The 21,296-nt window shown below is 41.6% G+C and overlaps 2 protein-coding genes across 3 annotated transcripts in view; one reads left to right on the top strand and one right to left on the bottom strand.

Annotated features, from left to right (window-relative positions):
* ABHD17B (abhydrolase domain containing 17B, depalmitoylase) overlaps positions 1 to 7,040 on the bottom strand; it is a 45,451-nt gene extending 38,411 nt beyond the window's left edge. Inside the window, exon 1 of one of the 2 annotated variants that reach the window (XM_055428382.2) lies at positions 6,847 to 7,040. The gene's annotated coding sequence lies outside the window, so the exon portion shown is untranslated. Of the gene's footprint in view, positions 1 to 6,605; positions 6,699 to 6,846 lie in introns of those variants that run through there. The other variant, XM_055428381.2, reaches the window with a different exon arrangement.
* Positions 7,041 to 7,827: 787 nt separating this feature from the next.
* C7H9orf85 (chromosome 7 C9orf85 homolog) overlaps positions 7,828 to 21,296 on the top strand; it is a 69,723-nt gene continuing 56,254 nt past the window's right edge. Inside the window, exon 1 of the mRNA XM_055428383.2 lies at positions 7,828 to 8,032. Within this exon, the coding sequence (XP_055284358.2) occupies positions 7,931 to 8,032 (102 nt within the window). The 5' untranslated portion in view covers positions 7,828 to 7,930. The remainder of the gene's footprint in view (positions 8,033 to 21,296) is intronic.

The following is a 21,296-nucleotide window of genomic DNA, read 5'->3' on the forward strand; positions in this document are numbered from 1 at the left end:
TTGCCATTAAAATTAAGAATGTCTAGTCATCAAAAGATACCATATTTAAAATGAAAAAGCATTGTAAAGACTAGAAAATATTTCTAAAGCCTACTAAGTATTATTATCCTAAATACATAAAACGTACTTACAAATCAATAAAATAATCTCAAAGAAAAACAGACTAGGCAATTCATAGAAAAGGAATATGAATAGCTGAAAACCAAGTTAAAGTGTTCTTAACTACACAACTAACTGGGGAAGATATAAATGAAAATTACAATGAGGTAACATTTCACATTCCTTAGAATGTCAAAATTTAAGAAGTCTTAAGTATTTGGAATGGTCAATTTAACCCGGATGACCATTTTATCTACTACTATGGGCAGGAATCCCTTAGAAGAAATGGAGTAGCCATCATAGTCAACAAGAGTCGGAAATGCAGTACTTGGATGCAATCTCAAAAACGACAGAATGATCTCTGTTCGTTTCCAGGGCAAACCATTCAATATCACAGTAATCCAAGTCTATGCCCCAACCAGTAATGCTGAAGAAGCTGAAGTTGAACGGTTCTATGAAGACCTACAAGACCTTCTAGAACTAACAGTTCCAAAATATGTCTTTTTCATTACAAGGGACTGGAATGCAAAAGTAGGAAGTCAAGAAACACCTGGAGTAACAGGCAAATTTGGCCTTGGAGCACAAAATGAAGCAGGGCAAAGGCTAATAAAGATTTGCCAAGAGAATGCACTGGTCATAGCAAACACCCTCTTCCAACAACACAAGAGAAGACTCTACACATGGACATCACCAGATGGTCAACACCGAAATCAGATTGATTATATTCTTTGCAGTCAAAGATGGAGAAGCTCTATACAGTTAGCAAAAACAAGACCGGGAGCTGACTGTGGCTCAGATCATGAACTCCTTATTGCCAAATTCAGACTGAAATTGAAGAAAGTAGGGAAAACCACTAGACCATTCAGGTATGACCTAAATCAAATCCCGTATGATTATACAGTGGAAGTGAGAAATAGATTTAAGGGACTAGATCTAATAGAGTGCCTGATGAACTATGGACAGAGGTTTGTGACACTGTACAGGAAACAGGGATCAAGACCATCCCCAAGAAAAAGAAGTGCTAAAAAGCAAAATGGCTGTCTGAGGAGGCTTGACAAATAGCTGTGAAAAGAAGAGAAGCGAAAAGCAAAGGAGAAAAGGAAAGATATACCCATTTGAATGCAGAGTTCCAAAGAATAGCAAGGAGAGATAAGAAAGTCTTCCTCAGCGATCAATGCAAACAAAGAGAGGAAAACAAGAGAATGGGAAAGACTAGAGATCTCTTCAAGAAGATTAGATACCAAGGGAACATTTCATGCAAAGATGGGCTCAATAAAGGACAGAAATGGTCTGGACCTAACAGAAACAGAAGATATTAAGAAGAGATGGCAAGAATACACAGAAGAACTATACAAAAAAGATCTTCATGACCCAGATAATCATGACGGTGTGATCACTCACCTAGAGGCAGACATCCTGGAATATGAAATCAAGTGGGCCTTAGGAAGCATCACTATGAACAAAGCTAGTGGAGGTGACAGAATTCCAGTTGAGCTATTTCAAATCCTGAAAGATGACGCTGTGAAAGTGCTGCACTCAATATGCCAGCAAATTTGGAAGACTCAGCAGTGGCCCCAGGACTGGAAAAGGTCAGTTTTCAGTTTTCAATCCCAAAGAAAGGCAATGCCAAAGAATGCTCAAACTACCGCACAACTGCACTCATCTCACAGGCTAGTAAAGTAATGCTCAAAATTCTCCAAGCCAGGCTTTAGCAATATGTGAACCATGAACTTCCAGATGTTCAAACTGGTTTTAGAAAAGGGAGAGGAATCAGAGATCAAATTGCCAACATTCGCTGGATTATCAAAAAAGCAAGAGAGTTCCAGAAAAACATCTATTTCTGCTTTGACTATGCCAAAGCCTTTTTCTGTGTGGATCACAAAAAACTGTGGAAAATTCTGAAAGAGATGGGAATACCAGACCATCTGACCTGCCTCTTGAGAAATCTGTATGCAAACCAGGAAGCAACAGAACTGGACATGGAACAACAGACTGGTTACGAATAGGAAAAGGAGTATGTCAAGGCTGTATATTGTCACCCTGCTTGTTTAACTTATATGTAGAGTACATCCTGTGAAATGCTGGGCTGGAGGAAGCACAAGCTGGTATCAAGATTGCCAGAAGAAATATCAATAATCTGAGATATGCAGATGACACCACCCTTATGGCAGAAAGTGAAGAAGAACTAAAGAGCCTCTTTATGAAAGTGAAAGAGAGTGAAAAAGTTGGCTTAAAGCTCAACATTCAGAAAACTAAGATCATGGCATCCGATCCCATCACTTCATGGCAAATAGACGGGGAGACAGTGGAAACGGTGGCTGACTTTATTTTTTCGGGCTGCAAAATCACTCCAGATGGTGACTGCAGCCATGAAATTAAAAGACGTTTATTCCTTGGGAGGAAAGTTATGACCAACCTAGACAGCATATTAAAAAGCAGAGACATTACTTTGTCAACAAAGGTCCATCTCGTCAAGGCTATGGTTTTTCCAGTAGTCATGCATGGATGTGAGAGTTGGAGTATAAAGCAAGCTGAGTGCCGAAGAATTAAAGCTTTTGAACTGTGGTGTTGGAGAAGACTCTTGAGAGTCCCTTGGACTGCAAGGAGATCCAACCAGTCCATCCTAAAGGAAATCAGTCCTGGGTGTTCACTGGAAGGACTGATGCTGAAGCTGAAACTCCAATACTTTGGCCACCTGATGAGAAGAGCGGACTCATTTGAAAAGACCCTGATGCTGGGAAAGATTGAAGGCAGGAGGAGAAGGGGACGACAGGATGAGATGGTTAGATGGCATTACCGACTCAATGGACATGAGTTTGGGTGGATTCTGCAAGTAGGTGATGGATAGGGAGGCCTGGCGTGCTGCGATTGTTGGGGTCGTGAAGAGTCGGACACGACTGAGCGACTGAACTGAAGTATTTGGAAGGTGGAAAAACAGACCCTTTCATTCATTACTGATATACTCTGGAGAGAAAACTGATTGTATCTAATGAAGTTGAAGAAGCAGCTCCTATCTGTTTTCCAGGAGTCTAATGCTATTGATAGATTTATATCCCAGGGCAATCTTTCTCAATAATGGCTTTTTAGTTGCAACAAATGGGGGGCACTACTGAATAGATGCCAGGGACACAACACACTCTGGTATGTAAAGATAATGCTGCCCCATGTCCCACGACTTCCAAACATTCTGCTGGACACTCATTTAAGGGACCAGAAGGAAAAAATAAGGTCAGATATTAATAAACAGGACTTAAGACAAAGTATAGTTGCATTGTTTTAAGAAAGATTAAGATGTAAAAGAGTCCAACCCCTGTGTAAAGTGAGAAGACTGCATTTTTATTTTTGTTCAAACTTTACTGAAATTAGTTATTTCAGACACTTATAAAATCAAATCCCTCTACTGGTATTCCAGTGGCCAACTCAACACATCTGTTTAATCTGCTTTAGCAGCTGTCCTAGTCAAGGTGATCCCATCTGTTCAAAGTATCTGACTACTACTATTTCTTCTAGCAGTGCTTCTTAGACTTCTAGGTACACTCAGTTCACCTGGGAATCCTCTTAATATTCAGCATCTTAGTTATTAGGGTAGGATCTGAGGTTCTGATTTCTAACCAAGCCCCAGAATTCTGATGTTTTTGGTCTATTATCACACTTGGTAGCAAGATTACAATGTGGTTGAACCTGAGCATTTCACAGTGCAATACATTACTTTGTTATAAATTGTTTATTTTAGTAAGTATATTACTTTATTTAAAATACCAATTGAAGTTTAGTATTATGAATTTCATTTAGGACAGTACTGGGGAGGTTGTAAAATATTTCTGTAAAAATGAGATATAGGTTCAAGAGCCACTACTCTGGAGTAAGTCTTCCACTTTACCTAAATAAACATATACGAGAATATTCCCTACCCCATGTTTAATAAGAAAACAATGGGAAACCACTAAAATCACTAACAGAAACTTGATATAGTCACATGATAAAACACATACCAAATGACAGTAATAATAAACTAGAGCTACCTGAATCAGCATAGATAAATCTTGGCATGTTCAGTGAAGAAAGCAAGCTACAGATATAAAAACCATACTTAAACAGTCTTAAACCAATAAAAGAAAAACCATATAATGTCCATGGATATAAAAGAATGTAGTAACATATAAACACATGGATAGGAAGGATGCATGTCAATTTGGGGTTTGTGGTTGGGAGTGTGGAAATAGGATTTAAGAGGGGTACCAAGTATAGGGGAAGCTTTGATTTGTAGTTATAACTTTCCAACTGGGTAATAAGTGCATGAATATTCATTATAAGTTACCAATACTTATATTACTATCTTATTTCTCACTTCACCTGAATTGGCAAAAACTTCCTAGACAGAAGTTTGGAAAACGCTGCTCCAAAGGAAAGGATTCAGACTCAGAAGTCAGAAGACCCAGATTCAAGTCTCAGTTCTGGTTCTTACAAATTGTGTAGCTTTAGACAATCAAATAATTAAACTTCTCTAGGCTTCACTTCATTTGTAATAAAGTGATAAAGCGTCATTTTTCCTCTCCAACTCAGAAGGCTGGGTTTGAGAGGCATATTGGTATGTGAGAAATCTTTAACAGCATAGGAAAAGTAGGAGTAATTTTTGAGAATTAAGAGCAAAACCTTGGATACAGTAAAAATAAAATCTATCAGTAAATAAACCAACCAACTCAATCTATCACTCTACTTTCTTGTCATCACTGATTCTAAAGATATGACACCAAATTATATACTCTTAACATTGGAGAAAATCAGAGTTTATCATTCCCAAGTGATAGCATATAGTCTCCCTATTATAACTATGTTTATCCTAATTCTTCACCAAGGAACTGAAATTCATAATACGAAAACAAACTTAGATAATTGCATTAAAAAGTACTGTTATTCACTAAAACAACCAATGTCACATAACCAGAAGAACTGTTGGTTCTCACTGCCCTTTCTACACAGTGAGCAGGTGGCACATTTTATTAGCCCTATATCACAGATGGAGAAACTGACTCACATTTGAGATAGCATGCCTGGAGTTGCAGACCAATTCAGTGACAAAACTTGGAAGAGACACTAACTGCCTGGTTCTTCTGTGTTCATTAAATTGCCCAAAACATTACATTGCCATGATGCTTTATATTAATTCTGCTTGTCACAGGAAATAGAAAATTCTTTGTCAGAGGTCATATACATTTCAAAACGGGCAAAGATACTCAAGGAGCAAGCCACTGATCAACTACAGTACTGCACAGCAAGAGACAAAATTAAAACTGCCTAGCCTGCTAAAAATCTAATCCTATCCTTGCCAATTAACCTTATTAATATTAGAGTAGGAGAAAAGACAGGTCAAAATATGGGTGAGGGTGCTATTTATTTCCTCCTGGATCTCAAGTAATATAGTAATTATTGCCCAACAGGGACCTTATTTCTTTTTTAAGTTGAAGCATGGCTATCTCCACTGCTCTTCTTTAAGTTAGCCTCCACCCCTACTTCCAACAAGCAAAGAACTGGGTACCCAATTAGAACACTGTCAATTACGATAATTACCAAAATGTTGGCTATGATTACATTTTAGATAAATCATGAGTTTATGCTATAAACATGAGACAAACTCTTTACCAAAAAAAGTTCATTTTATTCTGTCTTCTTGTTAATGTAAACGGACGAATGCTATTACAACATGTACCTGACTTTTTACTCAGATTCATTAGGTAGTTTTAAACGCTGACACAGGAACTCCAAAATTCTTTTTATTTATTGGAGCCTTAAAAAAAATCAATGAATTATCTTGAGGATCAAGAACTGTATATTACAAAAAAAGTATTAAACATGAATACTTTCCATAAGCTAAGAGCAAAAAATTAAAGGTCACCCTCCCTGCATTCCGTTACGCACTCTTCCTAACAAATACACTTCACACCGACTTTGATAAATCAACGTGTCGTTTTAGAAAGTTGTGTCCTGGCATTGGCAGAAATCACCATGGATCAAAGCTCTGAACATTTCTTTAAAAAAAAAAAAAAGCCAGGGTTAAACTCTCTTCACAACAGTACAACCTAACTTGACAGAACTTTTCCTTTCAGGGTTCAAAAAAATTCCAACAAAACACTAATTTTTCAATTCAAAAACAATTCCTGGTGAGCCTATCCTAGAGTTCGAGTAAAGCGCGATCATCCAGCGAAAAAGACCCTAGAACGGCCGGACCAGAACACGCAAATCAACAAGGACCGGGCAGATTCGAGCTAAAACTGAAGGCTGGCACATTCGAGGACATTCAGGAGACAGTTTTCAGGCGGCGCGAATCTCACAATGAGCGAGGGTGGGAATGTGAACCTGACCCCATCTTTCCGTCCACAGGGAGAAGAGCAAAATGATGAAATGAGACTTCTCTGCGAGGAGGACCCAAAACCTTCCCCGATCCATCTGTCCGTCCCGCTCCCGCCCTCCGACTCCCGCAGCCTCATCGACCGCAAAGACCTTCCTACCTCTCCCCTTCACCGAACCAACAGACAATCTTCTCAAAATCCCAGACCCGATCGGGAGTGGCTTCTCTGCCTTTCCCAGCGCCTAGAGGAATCTCGGTCGCCAACAACAAAGACGCCTCCCGTTCCCCTCCCCCGCCCGCCCCGGCGCGTCCCTCCCGCGCTGCGGCTCCCGGCCCAGCACCCCCTCCTCCAGGCCGGCCGCAGCGCCCGGGCCCCCCGTCCCCGCCGCGGCCCCACGCACCTGCACCCGAGGGCCGCAGCCAAGGCGGCAGGCTGAAAGGGCCGGGAGGGAACCTCTGCCGCCGCGCTGTCCTCTACGAGGCGCGATCCGCGCCGCTGCCGGACTCTGCCCGCCTGCGGGCGGGCCCGGCCGAGAAGCCGGGAAAGAAGGCTGCAGCCCCCGGCGCCGGGACGTGGAAGGACGGCGGCGCCCGAGGGGGCCGGCTTACTCGCCGGAGTCTCGCCTCGCGCCGACCCTGCTCCTCCACACGGGCTCGCGTTCTGCTGACTAACGGCCCCGGCGCGAGGCGCTGGAGCGGCCGCCTCCGCCGCCGCGGTCGGCTGCTCTTGGGCCTCACGTCCCGCGCGGCCGTGGTCGCAGCTGCCGCAGCCGCCGCCACCTCCCTTTCTGGCACTGCAGACACCACCCAGACCCAGCCAGATCTTTCCTTTCTCTAATTCTCTTTTCTTCGCTCCCCTACAGCCTGATGGCCGCGGGGCTCGCTCTCGTGGCGGGAGGCTGGAAGCGAAAACCTGGGGTTTGCGGAAAGCTCACTAAGCTAGGAGTTGGTCACTGTAGGAAGATGCCAAAGCTGACCCGGGCTACAGCCTGCGAGCGGGCAGGGGGAGGGACGGAGTCTAGTTTAGCCCGACTTCCACCAATCACAAGCAGCCCAGACGAGTAGGGCGCCGGAGAGGCTGAGCAGAGTCGGCAGGAGGCGGGGATTGCGGAAAAGGAGAGCCAATAGAAGCAAGGCCTCCCCGCCCCTCGGATTTGATGGACTGCCACATTCGGACCAATGGGGGAATTCTCGCTTCGAAGAAAGCGGGATTTTTACGCCGGGTTTGAGAGAGAGAGGCTGCGCGAAGCGGGAAGGATCGAGACTGGGCGGTTTTAAAAGGGCCTTGCGGACGCTGAGGGGGCCTAAGGGTGTCCTTTGACCTCCGCGAGAAGTCACGTGGGTATGCTGGGGGCGGGGACAGAAAGGCTGGTTAAGTTCCTTCCGGGTCAGTGGTAGAAGCGTGAGCTCTGTCGGGTAGTTCCTCGCATCTTACTCTTCTCTGCACCTTCCTTGTCCCGGCACGAGGCGATTGTCGTTTCGGCGATGAGCTCACAGAAAGGGAACGTGACTCGTTCCAGGCCTCAGAGGCACCAGAATACGTTTAGCTTCAAAAATGACAAGTTTGATAAGAGTGTTCAGACCAAGGTAGGAACCTGCCTGTTGCACTAAATCTGACTCCAGGGAGGGATGGTTCAGTGGCGGGGAGAGGAGGAGGAGTTGGCGAAGGCAAATGTGGACCGCAGCCCAGAGTTTTGGCTGCACTGAAGCCCTTTCTAAAATGATATTCCCACGTCCTTTCTTTGACCTGCATGTGTTGTCTCCTCGTAAATATTTATATTTGGCAGTCAGCATAATTGTATAGAGTGAACGGGACCCTCCTCAAATCAAAAATGCAATGGGAAAATCGCGTCGTTGAACGTTCCCATCTGGGTGACATGTTTGCAGTAGGAAAACGAGGTTTATGGCTCGAGTGCCTTTTTCAAACGTTGCAGTAAGTCTATGCAGTCACTGTTTCTTGTTGGAAAACCCCAGGCCCATGGTTTGTAGGAAGAGTGTCAAAGTTCTTAAGCGCTCTTAGCCCCAGTGTCCGCACCAACATAGTGGGAATTTCTCTCTCATTTCTAAGGTTGGTTTGAGAATCAAATTATTTGATGAATGTAAAAATGCCTGCTTTGCTGTTTATATTTCTTTAGAAGATTTCTTTAAGCTGGAAGCAAATTCAGACTGAATAGATAGCCAAGATAGCCAAGTCTTGGGTTATGTGATTTGCTGTTAAGTATTCCCCCTCCTCCCTTAGCTGTAAGGAGTGGATATAATCGAAGACAAGAGCAGCCTCCAGTATATCAAGTAAACCTGGTATTAACTTAAACTGGAGCTCAGATTTGCTAGATGGGTGGCTTAAGCAAGTTATGTAATATTTAGTTTCTTTGAGTCTTACTTTGATCACAAATGAGAAACCTGCCAGTATTATTGTGAAGTTAAATCATGTATATGAATAACCTGGACCATAATTAGTGTCCGACAGGTGATTAATTTCTAAGCATTAGCAACAAAAGCAAAATGACTGTTTAGGGTACCCAGTCATTTCCTTTTCCTTTCCGCTTTCTGTTTTCACTATACAGATATTTAAGGAGTATCTTTCATGTACAAGGACCTATGTACATGTGTATACAGTGTTCAAAAGAGTTGACTCTGCCTGCCTTCAAGGAACTTACTTGTTTTCTGGGTCATGGGACTATTGTATAATTATAAATTATAAATTCTGATGAAGGGAAGCACAGTTGAGCGAAGAGTTCAGTTCAGTTCAGTCGCTCAGTCGTGTCCGACTCTCCGCGACCCCATGAATCACAGCACGCCAGGCCTCCCTGTCCATCACCAACTCCCGGAGTTCACTCAAACTCATGTCCACAGAGTCGGTGATGCCATCCAGCCATCTCATTCTCGGTCGTCCCCTTCTCCTCCCGCCCCCAACCTTTCCCAGCATCAGAGTCTTTTCCAGTGAGTCAACTCGTCGCATGAGGTGGCCAAAGTATTGGAGTTTCAGCTTTAGCATCAGTCCTTCCAGTGAACACCCAGGATCGATCTCCCTTAGAATGGACTGGTTGGATCTCCTTGCAGTCCAAGGGACTCTCAAGAGTCTTCTCCAGCACCACAGTTCAAAAGCATCAATTCTTCGGCGATCAGCTTTCTTCACAGTCAAACTCTCACATCCATACATGACCACGAGAAAAACCAAGGCTTGACTAGACGGACCTTGGTTGGCAAAGTAATGTCTCTGCATTTTAATATATTATCAAGGTTGGTCACAACTTTCCTTCCAAGGAGTAAGCGTCTTTTAATTTCATGGCTGCAATCAGCATCTGCAGTGATTTTGGAGCCCAAAAAAATAAAATCTGACATTGTTTCCACTGTTTTTCCATCTATTTCCCATGAAGTGATGGGACCAGATGCCATGATCTTTGTTTTCTGAATGTTGAGCTTCAAGCCAACCTTTTCACTCTCCTCTTTCACTTTCATCAAGAGGCTTTTGAGTTCCTCTTCACTTTCTGCCATAAGGGTGGTGTCATCTGCATATCTGAGGTTATTGATATTTCTCCCGGCAATCTTGATTCCAGCTTGTGCTTCTCCCAGCCCAGCGTTCCTCATAATGTACTCTGCATATAAGTTAAATAAGCAAGGTGACATTATACAGCCTTGACGTACTCCTTTTCCTATTTGGAACCAGTCTGTTGTTCCATGTACAGTTCTGACTGTTGCTTCCTGACCTGCATACAGGTTTCTCAAGAGGCAGGTCAGGTGATCTGGTATTCCCATCTCTTTCAGAATGTTCCACAGTTTATTGTGATCCACACAGTCAAAGACTTTGGCATAGTCAATGAAGCAGAAATAGATGCTCTTCTGGAACTTTCTTGCTTTCTCCATGATCCAGCGGATGTTGGCAATTTGATCTCTGATTCCTCTACTTTTTCTAAAACCTGCTTGAACATCTGGGAGTTCATGGTTCACATATTGCTGAAGCCTGGCTTGGAGAATTTTGAGCATGACTTTACTAGCGTGTGAGATTAGTGCAATTGTGCAGTAGTTTGAGCATTCTTTGGCATTCCCTTTCTTTGGGATTGGAATGAAGACTGACCTTTTCCAGTCCTGTGGCCACTGCTGAGGTTTCCAAATTTGCTGGCATATTGACTGCAGCACTTTCACAGCATCATCTTTCAAGATTTGAAATAGCTCAACTGGAATTCCATCACCTCCACTAGCTTTGTTCGTAGTGATGCTGTCTAAGGCCCACTTGACTTCACATTCCAAGATATCTGGCTCTAGGTCAGTGATCGCATTATCGTGACTATCTTGGTCGTGAAGATCTTTTTTGTACAGTTCTTCTGTGTATTCTTGACACCTCTTCTTAATATCTTCTGCTTCTGTTAGGTCCATACCATTTCTGTCCTTTATCGAGCCCATCGTTGCATGAAATGTTCCCTTGGAATCTCTAATTTTCTTGAAGAGATCCCTTGTCTTTCCTATTCTGTTGTTTCCCTCTATTTCTTTGCATTGATCACTGAGGAAGGCTTTCTTCTCTCTCCTTGCTCTTCTTTGGAACTCTGCATCAGATGCTTATATCTTTCCTTTTCTCCTTTGCTTTTCCCTTCTCTTCTTTTCACAGCTATTTGTAAGGCCTGCTCAGACAGCCATTTTGCTTTTTTGCATTTCTTTTCCATGGGGATGGTCTTGGTCCCTGTCTCCTGTACAGTGTCACGAACCTCTGTCCATAGTTCATCAGGCACTCTATCTATCAGATCTAGTCCCTTAAATCTATTTCTCACTTCCACTGTATAGTCATAAGGGATTTGATTTAGGTCATATCTGAATGGTCCAGTGGTTTTCCCTACTTTCTTCAATTTGTCTGAATTTGGCAATAAGGAGTTCATGATCTGAGCCACAGTCAGCTCCTGGTCTTGTTTTTGCTAACTGTATACAACTTCTCCATCTTTGGCTGCAAAGAATATAATCAATCTGATTTTGGTGTTGACCATCTAGTGATGTCCATGTGTCGAATCTTCTCTTGTGTTGTTGGAAGAGGGTGTTTGCTATCACCAGTGCGTTCTCTTGACAAAACTCAATTAGCCTTTGCCCTGCTTCATTCCGTGCTCCAAGGCCAAATTTTCCTGTTACTCCAGGTGTTTCTTGACTTCCTACTTTTGCATTCCAGTCCCCTATAATGAAAAGGACATCTTTTTTGGGTGTTAGTCCTAAAAGGTCTTGTAGGTCTTCATAGAACCGTTCAACTTCAGCTTCTTCAGCGTTACTGGTTGGGGCATAAGCGTGGATTACTGTCATATTGAATGGTTTGCCTTGGAAACGAACAGAAATCATTCTGTCATTTTTAAGATTGCATCCAAGTACTGCATTTCGGACTCTTTTGTTGACCATGATGGCTACTCCATTTCTTCTAAGGGTTTCCTGCCCACAGTAGTAGATATAATGGTCATCTGAGTTAAATTCACCCATTCCAGTCCATTTTAATTCACTGATTCCTAGAATGTCTATGTTCATTGTTGCCATCTCCTGTTTGACCACTTCCAATTTGCCTTGATTCATGGACCTAACATTCCAGGTTCCTATGCAATATTGCTCTCTACAGCACTGGACCTTGCTTCTATCATCAGTCACATCCACAACAAAGGGAATGGCAAACCACTCCAGTATACTTGCCTTGAGAACCCCATGAACAGTATCAAAGGGCAAAATGATAGGATACTGAATGAGGAATTCCCCAGGTCAGTAGGTGCCCAGTATGCTACTGGAGATCAGTGGAGAAGTAACTCTAGAAGGAATAAAGGGATGGAGCAAAAGCAAAACCAATACCCAGTTGTGGATGAGTGAAGAGTAGGGGGGATTATTTTCGATTGGATGCTTAGAGGCCCTCTCCTTCCTCTTAATTTGGTTCAGATTCAGAAGGAAAACCTGGAGCAACATTTGGGAAGACTTTACCAAGTTTGTGCCTGTCATCAATAGGTAAAACAGTAAAAAGCTGTGCTGTTCCAAATAGATGTCTGTTTTGTCCTGTATTCTTACTCTAAGTTCTTGCACAAGCATTTTCTTCTATTGTTTTTCATCAGGCGATAGAAAGCAGTTTGTTTAATAAGTGAAAGTGTTAGTGGCTTAGTCGTGTCTGACTCTTTGCGACCCCATGAACTATAGCCTGCCAGTCCATGGGATTCTCCAGGCAAAAATACTGCAGTGCGTTGCCATTACCTTCTCCAGGGGATCTTCCTCATCCAGGGATTGAACCCAGGTCTTTTGCATTGCAGACTGATTCTTTACCACCATCTGAGCCACCAGGGAAGCCATGTTTAATAAGTAGCGGCAATGTAGCTTCCTGTGCTTCTTGTTCTCATAAGTACAAGGCTTCTGGAACTTGTACTTCTTGTCCTAGCACTTCTTCCTAGACTTCCTGTACTTTTTTGTGTGTGTTTTCTAGTATTATCTAACAGCCTTGTCATTATGGTCTCAAATCTTTTCATGCATCTCAAGTTCAGTTGCTCAGTTTCATTCTCTTTATTACTTTTATCATTCATTGCTTTGTCTCTATTAAATTGTGAGTAAGTCTCATTTGTTCATTGGTGGAACCACCAGGTGCTTTGTTGTTGAAGAGGTGCTAACAAAAACAGCAAGAAATATTTTACTGAGAAAGGATCATTAGGTTGATTGTTCCTGTGTCTTATGGAAGAATAAGGAAAGCCATGCTGCATTCATGGCAAATTCTTGAACCAGCTATGTTCAGCTGTCCGAAGCCAGGATTTTGTTGTAAGCATCTGACCCTGTCTTCATTCCTGTGCTTTACACCAGAAAGGTGTTTGACTCAGTGACATCTAACAAAGGAGTGCTAAGATGTGCATGGTTCTCTGTAACGCTCCATGAAGGATTATAGTAACAACTGACTACTTTGTACTTCATTATTGTGTAGGAGTCTTGCGGGATAGTTCACCTCCTCTGCCAAGTAGTTTATCAGGACTGAAATTAGAAGTTGGATGATGAGATGTTTTATTGAAGAACAGCTTATAAATTTCAGACAGTATCCCAAAAAGACACAGATGATAGCTGTCTTAAATATATTCTCAAAGAGGAGAGAAGCTTGGCATTCCAAATGCCAAACTTGAACCAATGAATCAAAGTAAAAGAGATAGGTTTCAGCTCAACATAAGGGAATTGTCTAATAGTGATTAGCATGCACTAGAATTTTATAACCTTCCTTTCTCTGGGGTTATTAAAAGAAGCCTTATGGCCATTGGCCTGCAGTGCCCTCTTGTTACTTGCAAAGTAACAAGGTGGAATGGGAGTAGTTTCATATCTCTTCTGGTCACTTGGTACTAAAACATTGATTACATCAAGACAGGCTTGTGTCCCTTACTGGAAACACACTGATGTGTAGTGGAAGGAACCTTGAACCAAGAAAACATACCCACATTTTAGCTCCTGTTCTGTTTATTTTGCTTTGTGATTTAGACTGTTTACATACAGCTGTTAACCTATGCTCTAGGGGCTGATATTATCTTTTGTGTTACCTTCCTCTCACAGTTTCTACAGAGATGATTACAAAAATATTTTTAAGAAATAGTGATACAAATATGAACTAAGCATTACTGTATGATAATTTATACACTAATTTGCAGTTGCTCAAAGCATAAAAAGTTGATTAGAAAAGAAATGTTTGTTGAAAAATATTGAAACACGGAAATGTGTAAAGTAAGTGAAAGTACCTTTTTCCAGGCCTATTCCTCTTCAGATGTAGTCATTGTTTACAGTTTGGTGTGTATGTTTTTAGACATCTAAGCACAATATCATCTTCCCTGGTGGCTCAGAGGTTAAAGCGTCTGCCTCCAATGCGCGAGACCCGGGTTCGATCCCTGGGTCGGGAAGATCCCCTGGAGAAGGAAACGGTAACCCACACCAGTATTCTTGCCTGGAGAATCCCATGGACGGAGAAGCCTGGTAGGCTACAGTCCACGGGGTCGCAAAGAGTCGGACACGACTGAGCGACGGAACGGAACGGAACGGAAGCACAATATCAGTTCAGATCAGTTCAGTCGCTCAGTCGTGTCCGACTCTCCGCGATCCCGTGAATCACAGCACACCAGGCCTCCCTGTCCATCACCAACTCCCGGAGTTCACTCAAACTCATGTCCACAGAATTGGTGATGCCATCCAGCCATCTCATTCTCTGTCGTCCCCTCTCCTCCCGCCCCCAACCTTTCCCAGCATCAGAGTCTTTTCCAGTGAGTCAACTCGTCGCATGAGGTGGCCAAAGTATTGCAGTTTCAGTTTTAGCATCAGTCCTTCGGAGTACGTCAAGGCTGTATATTGTCACTTTGCTTATTTAACTTATATGCAGAGTACATCATGAGGAACGCTGGGCTGGAAGAAGCACAAGCTGGAATCAAGATTGCCGGGAGAAATATCAATAACCTCAGATATGCAGATGACACTACCCTTATGGCAGAAAGTGAAGCACAATATAGTACATATGAAATAAAACACATTTTCTCCTTTTTCATTTAGAAGGTTGGGTATATCAGAACATAGAGATTAAGCTCTTTCTTTTTTAATGGTTGTGTACTATTCTGTCATATATATGGAGAAGCTTAATTACTTTCCTATTAATAAACTTTTGAGTTGTTTTCAAATTTTCACTATGACAAATGAAGCTGCAGCGAAATTCTTGTATTCACGTTATTTGTTCCACATCATTTATATGGTACCAAACATTGTGGTAGACACTAAGGGTATAAGGTTGAGTGTAATATACAGCCAAGCCTTTAGTTGAAGCATATAGTTTGGTGGGTAAGGTGACAGGCATTAAGTAATCTTTTGAGTATGTTAATACAAATGGAAGTAAGAGCTGTGAAGGAAGAGTCCAAGGGAAACTTGAGAGTGTCTAGCAGGAAATCTTGATTAAGTTAGTAGGGTTTAAGAAAGCTTCCCTGAGATCTGAAGGATGGATAGCTTAACTGAGTGAAATGGGAAGAGCATATATCATCTTCTTAAGGATGCTATTTGTTTCATACGTGTAGTCAACATTGTTTTTACTAGCATGTTCGAAAGCATTAGAACCCCAGGATCACATGATCTTATTGATGGGGCAGGAGTCAATTCTGTGGTCAGTACTAGATCTCGCTTTTAGGGGGTAATAGTGTCTGCAATGCAGGAGACCTGCGTTTGATCCCTGGGTCAGGAAGAGCACCTGGAGAAGGAAATAGCAACCCTCTCCAGTATTCTTGCCTGGAGAATCCCATGGACAGAGGAGTCTGGCAGGCTACAGTCCATGGGGTTGCAAGAGTCATACACGACTTAGAGACTTAAACCACCAGTGTACATTTCTTAGACGTTTTGCAGTTTACAAAAAGTGATTTAGCCAAAACTTGCTTGGCTGTGCACTTTGGTTTACATAACACCAGTTGCACTTGAATTATTTTGGGGGGGAACACAATTAACGTGAAGTAATTTGGGGCAGGGGAACACATCCCTTTCAGGAAACTCTTGTTATTACCTTGAAAAGGAAAAGGAAAATCTGAGGCTATATTCTGTAATTAGTTTTGGAAATGAAGTTTTGTTAATAATAGCTAATGCTTTGTACTTAAGTGTGTTAGCAACTGTGAATACTTGATCTATATTATCTAATTTGATCTTCAAAATAACTGTAAGACAGATGCTACAATTTTTTTACCTGTTGGGAAAATTAGTGCCCAAAGTTGTGTTAGTAGTATGTGGCTATCCATTGATTAGGTGAGGTCTGTGCTGGGAGATCTCAAAGAACAGGTAAATCAAAAGCCCCTTTTTGTGTATGTGTGTTGGCTGTTGTTTTTTAAGACTGTGTTTTTGTCTGTAATAGAGGCATTGTAACATTAGATTAGGGTTGAAACAGAGATGAGCTTTAGTGCCACTGACCCTAAACACTGCCTGCTTGAAATGTTCCAGGGAAGGAGTCTCTCCTTGCAAAGTGTTGCCCCTGGAGTGTCACATAACACAGGTATAGGCTGGTTGGATTGGAGTGTGTCCCATCTGGTCAGCCGGGGCTATGGAGCAGGGATAGGGCTCTTCTCACTCATTTTGTGTGAAAACAGATGCTAGTTCTGTCAGGTCCCTCAGCTCCTGGTTTAGACAGAAGTTTAAAGGTGATATGATTACATTTATATAGCAGAACAGGATTCTATGTTTACAAGTACCTTTAGTCACAATAGCCCAACAAATAAAAAAACACAGATATCCTTCAACAAGAGAATAGATAAACAGATTGTGTCAATCATATAATGAAATACTTCTATGCTGTTTTTTTTTTTTAAAGCTACTGATACATGACAGACATGTAGATACATCTCAGAAACATTGTGTGATGAGAAAAAAGTTGGGTATTTCTCACATCTATAGAAATGTGAACAGTAGTTTGCCTTGGGTGGTGGGGGAATTGACTGGAAGGGGCTCAAGACAAATTTCTGGAGTGATGGAAACATGAAGATCACAAAGCACTTACTGAAGCGCATTGAATTAAGCCTTTAAGGTCTGTGCATGATACATAAATTTTACATCAATTAAAAATAGATATCACAGTAAAATGACTGATTAACCATATCATAAAGTTCTGTTTTTGTTTGGGCACATTGTAGAAACACTGCCTATTATCAGTATTTTTAAAAAGAAAACTATTTTATTAACTTCTCCAGAAAGAAAACAAATGACAGGTCGACATTCTAACGTATTGAATATCTTAGCTAACCACAAGTCAAAATAATTCTAGTAGTTGTCTTCTAATATTTTCCCATCTTGTAAGATTTTATTTACAAACTCCAGTCATGACACTTAAGTATTGTCTCTCTGTAAGAGGAATTCAGATGATCATTACAAAGTGGATCTTGGGAATTCCCCGGTGGTCCAGTGGTTAGGACTCTGTGCTTGCAGTGCCGAGGGCCTGGGTTTGATCCCTGGTTCAGGAACTAAGATCCCAAAAGCCATGTGGCGTGGCCAAAAATAAAAAACAAACAAAAAACCAAACCAAAATTGATCTTGTGTATAAGATTACTGAATCTGGATCTTATTTAACAGGGTAGAGTCATAATAATTTAGTTGGCCATGATGCCTGCTCTGTAAGATGAGTGAATAAAACCCTATTATGGAAGAGGGTACTAGCGGTAAGGCTCGTTTTGTTCGGGATAGCTTGGACTCAGTTGATATGGGATCTTTGTCTTATCTCCCCTAGCCCAAATATGCTGTGCTTTAGGAAACAGTCTCATATTGGTTTAGGTAATCTCTGGTGTGAGTAATTTTGGTATGAGTGATAAAGTGCCAGTATGAGAATAAATGTTATTTCCTAATCAATGGGTTTCAACAATTAAAGTTTACAGAACTGGAGAAGACTCTTGAGAGTCCCTTGGACTGCAAGGAGATCCAACCAGTCCATTCTAAAGGAGATCAGTCCTGGGTGTTCATTGGAAGGACTGACGCTAAAGCTGAAACTCCAATACTTTGGCCACCTCATGTGATGAGTTGACTCACTGGAAAAGACTCTGATGCTGGGAAAGGTTGGGGGTGGGAGGAGAAGGGGACGACCGAGAATGAGATGGCTGGATGGCATCACCGACTCTGTGGACATGAGTTTGAGTGTACTCCGGGAGTTGGTGATGGACTAGGGAGGCCTGGCGTGCTGTGCTTCATGGGGTCGCAAAGAGTCGGACACGACTGAGTGACTGAACTGAACTGAACTGAGCCATTAAATAAACCTTCAGCTTGGCAATGGTTTCCATTATAGTTTTAAGGTAACCATCTTTGGCCCTCTGGAGATCACCTGGGACTCCTTTTGATCTTTTTTCGAAATTGGGAAATGTTACTGGTATATTCACCAATGCTGTCTATTACATGGTGTTTAGTTGCTAAGACGTGTCTGACTCTTTGTGACCCCATGAACTGCAGTGTGCCAGGCTTTCTTGTCCATTCACTTTCTCCCAGAGTTTGCTCAGACTCATGTGCATTGAGTCAATTATGCCATCCAACCATCTCATCCTCTGTCATCCCCTTCTCTTCCTGCCCTCAGTCTTTCCCAGCATCAAGATCTTTTCCAAAGATCTTGCATCAGGTGGACAAAGTATTGGAGCTTCAGCTTCAGCATCAGTCCTTCCAATGAATATTCAGGACTGACTTCCTTTAGGATGGACTGGTTGGATCTCCTTGCAGTCCAAGAGACTCTCAAGAGTCCTCCAACACCACAGTTCAAAATCATCAATTCTTTGGTGCTCAGCTTTCTTTATAGTCCAACTCTCACATCCATACATGACTACTGGAAAAACCATAGCTTTAACTAGATAGACCTTTGTTGGCAAAGTAATGTCTGTGCTTTTTAGCATGCTGTCTAGGTTGGTTATAACTTTTCTTCTAAGAAGCAGATGTCTTTTAATTTCATCGCTGCAGTCACCATCTACAGTGATTTGGGAGCCCAGGAAAATAAAATATCACTCTTTCCACTTTTCCCCATCTGTTTGCCATATAGTGATGGGACCAGATGCCATCATCTTAGTTTTTTGAATGTTGAGTTTTAGGCCAACTTTTTCATTCTCCTCTTTTACCTCATCAAGAGGCTCTTTAGTTCCTCTTTGCTTTCTGCCATTAGTGGTATCATTGGCATATCTGAAGTTGTTATTTCTCCCACATTCTTGATTCCAGTTTGTGATTCATCCAGTCTGGCATTTCACATGATGTACCCTGCATAGAAATTAAATAAACAGGGTGACAATATACAGCCTTGATGTACTCCTTTCCCAATTTTGAACCAGTTTCTTGCTCCATGTCCAGTTCTAACTCTTGCTTCTTGACTCACATATAGGTTTCTCAGGAGGCAGGTAAGGTGGTCTGCTATTCCCATCTTTTTAAGAATTTTCCAGTTTGTTGTGATTCACACAGTCAAAGGCTAGAGTGTAGTCAGTGAAGCAGAAGTAGATGTTTTTCTGGAATTCCTTTGCTTTCTCTATGATCCAACATGGATTTAAGTTAAAAGTATCCTCCCCCAACTGACTTCTTATTATATTCAACATACTTTTTCACTTGACAGGGTGATTTAATCTATGATGTACTGAGCATTATAATATGTAGGAATATTGTACTAATTAAAAGTCTTTAAAATTTTTTTAAAAAGTTAGTGCTAGTGAGTATTCACTATTTTGAATATTTTTAAGTACTGTGTTCTCTATCTTTTACATAAAATAATCTCATCCATGTTTTGGGATATTTCATTTACCTACAATTCCAAGGTGCTTACACTTGGGCAGGATCAATAGATCGATCCTACAAGTTCCTTAGTTTTAATGCCTGCTACAATGTAATTTTTCTACATCAATTGTATGTTTTAGACATTTCATTTTATGCATAATAAATGACAACTAAAATTAATTTGTCTTGCTTTGGTCTATGTGTTAAGGTATAGTACTGTACTCACTGTTGTATATACAATTTTATAATTACATTGTCAACACTTGTTTCTGCTGCTGCTAAGTCACTTCAGTAGTTTTCTACATGAAGGTAAATACTACCCTGGTTAGAAATACAGTATTCTCAAAGTTCTTCGTCTAGGTAAATTAGTTCACCTGAGAGAGAGAGAAAGAGTCATAGTGTATATTAACTCTTCCCCAAATGGGGTCATTTTCTGTTGAGAGAAAAGCTGTGTAGTTGGAGTGTCGCCATCGGACAGAGAAACTCAGGGCTGAGAGGTACAGGCTGCTGCAGCATTCATTAGGCATTTGTTATTTTAAGCCGCAGGACTCTTCCCACACCTACAGAAGTGTTACTGTGAGGTCACAGGCAAGTTTACAGAGAACCTTGCTTATCCTCAGAACAACCCTGCTGTCAGCTCACTCCATCCTCAGTTGTTATTGGTCTTTTGCTCACCACTGACTTTTGTGAAAGGAAGAAATGAAATGAGAAGGGGATAGACGAATAGCTAGCATGCCTGAGATTCCTTTCTGAAATTTTCCTTATCACTCCAGAGCAAATAGCACTTAAATATATTGAATGAATTAAATAAACATTCCTCTTCTCACCTTGTCTGTGTGTGCAAGGCTGTCTACATGACAGTAATTATCATTAGGATTCGTTAATTGCTAAGCAGAAAGGGAATTTCTTGAAAAGATACCGAACTGCTCTCATGAAGCTTAGAAAAGGTGTTTATTAGTTTGTTTTGGCTGATTTTTTTAGTGATCAAGATTCCCCGGGTGGGCCATTATTGCTGGGAAATTTTATACTCCTCTGACTTTGTGTAGATTCTAATTTGCAATCTTTGAAGTTTTCAATGCCCTCTTCCCTCACCATTCCAGTTTACCTTCTGGAATTGATAGTTTACTATTATCACAGGCATAGTGTTGAAAATAAAATTTCTTTCACTTTCTTGCCCTGACTATTCACTTTCTTGCCCTGACTATTCTGTTTCCCTGTAGTCTTTAAGTAACAATGCTTTTTCACCCTGTATCTTCAACCCCTCATTTAGAACCCTTTTCCCTGTTTACTTGTTCAGTTCAAGTTTTCCGTGCTCAAAACCCCACCTCTTCTGAAATACATGGCATCAGACTGTTGATCTCCTTCAGATCTATCCTTACATCCTTTTAGTATCTGGCTCACTGCCTTTCCGCATTTTCCTGCCATCATACTTAGTGATTGCTACAGTCACATGGATGATCAAACATCTGATCTCTCAGTTTTTATATCCCCCCAGCTCAGAAATCTCCTCCCTTGTTCAAATATTAAACCCTCCTTGCTGGTAACTGCTCCTCTTACAAACTTGAACAAAAAACAGAAACTGACCACCATCTACTTATCTGGTTTTCTTATTCCTCAAATAATTTTTTAAAATTCCACTGGGTACTCATGTGCATTAACT

Source organism: Moschus berezovskii, chromosome 7 (genome assembly GCF_049115385.1).
Source record: "Moschus berezovskii isolate FMDL1 chromosome 7, NW_MosBer_1.0, whole genome shotgun sequence".
Taxonomy (NCBI): domain Eukaryota; kingdom Metazoa; phylum Chordata; class Mammalia; order Artiodactyla; family Moschidae; genus Moschus; species Moschus berezovskii.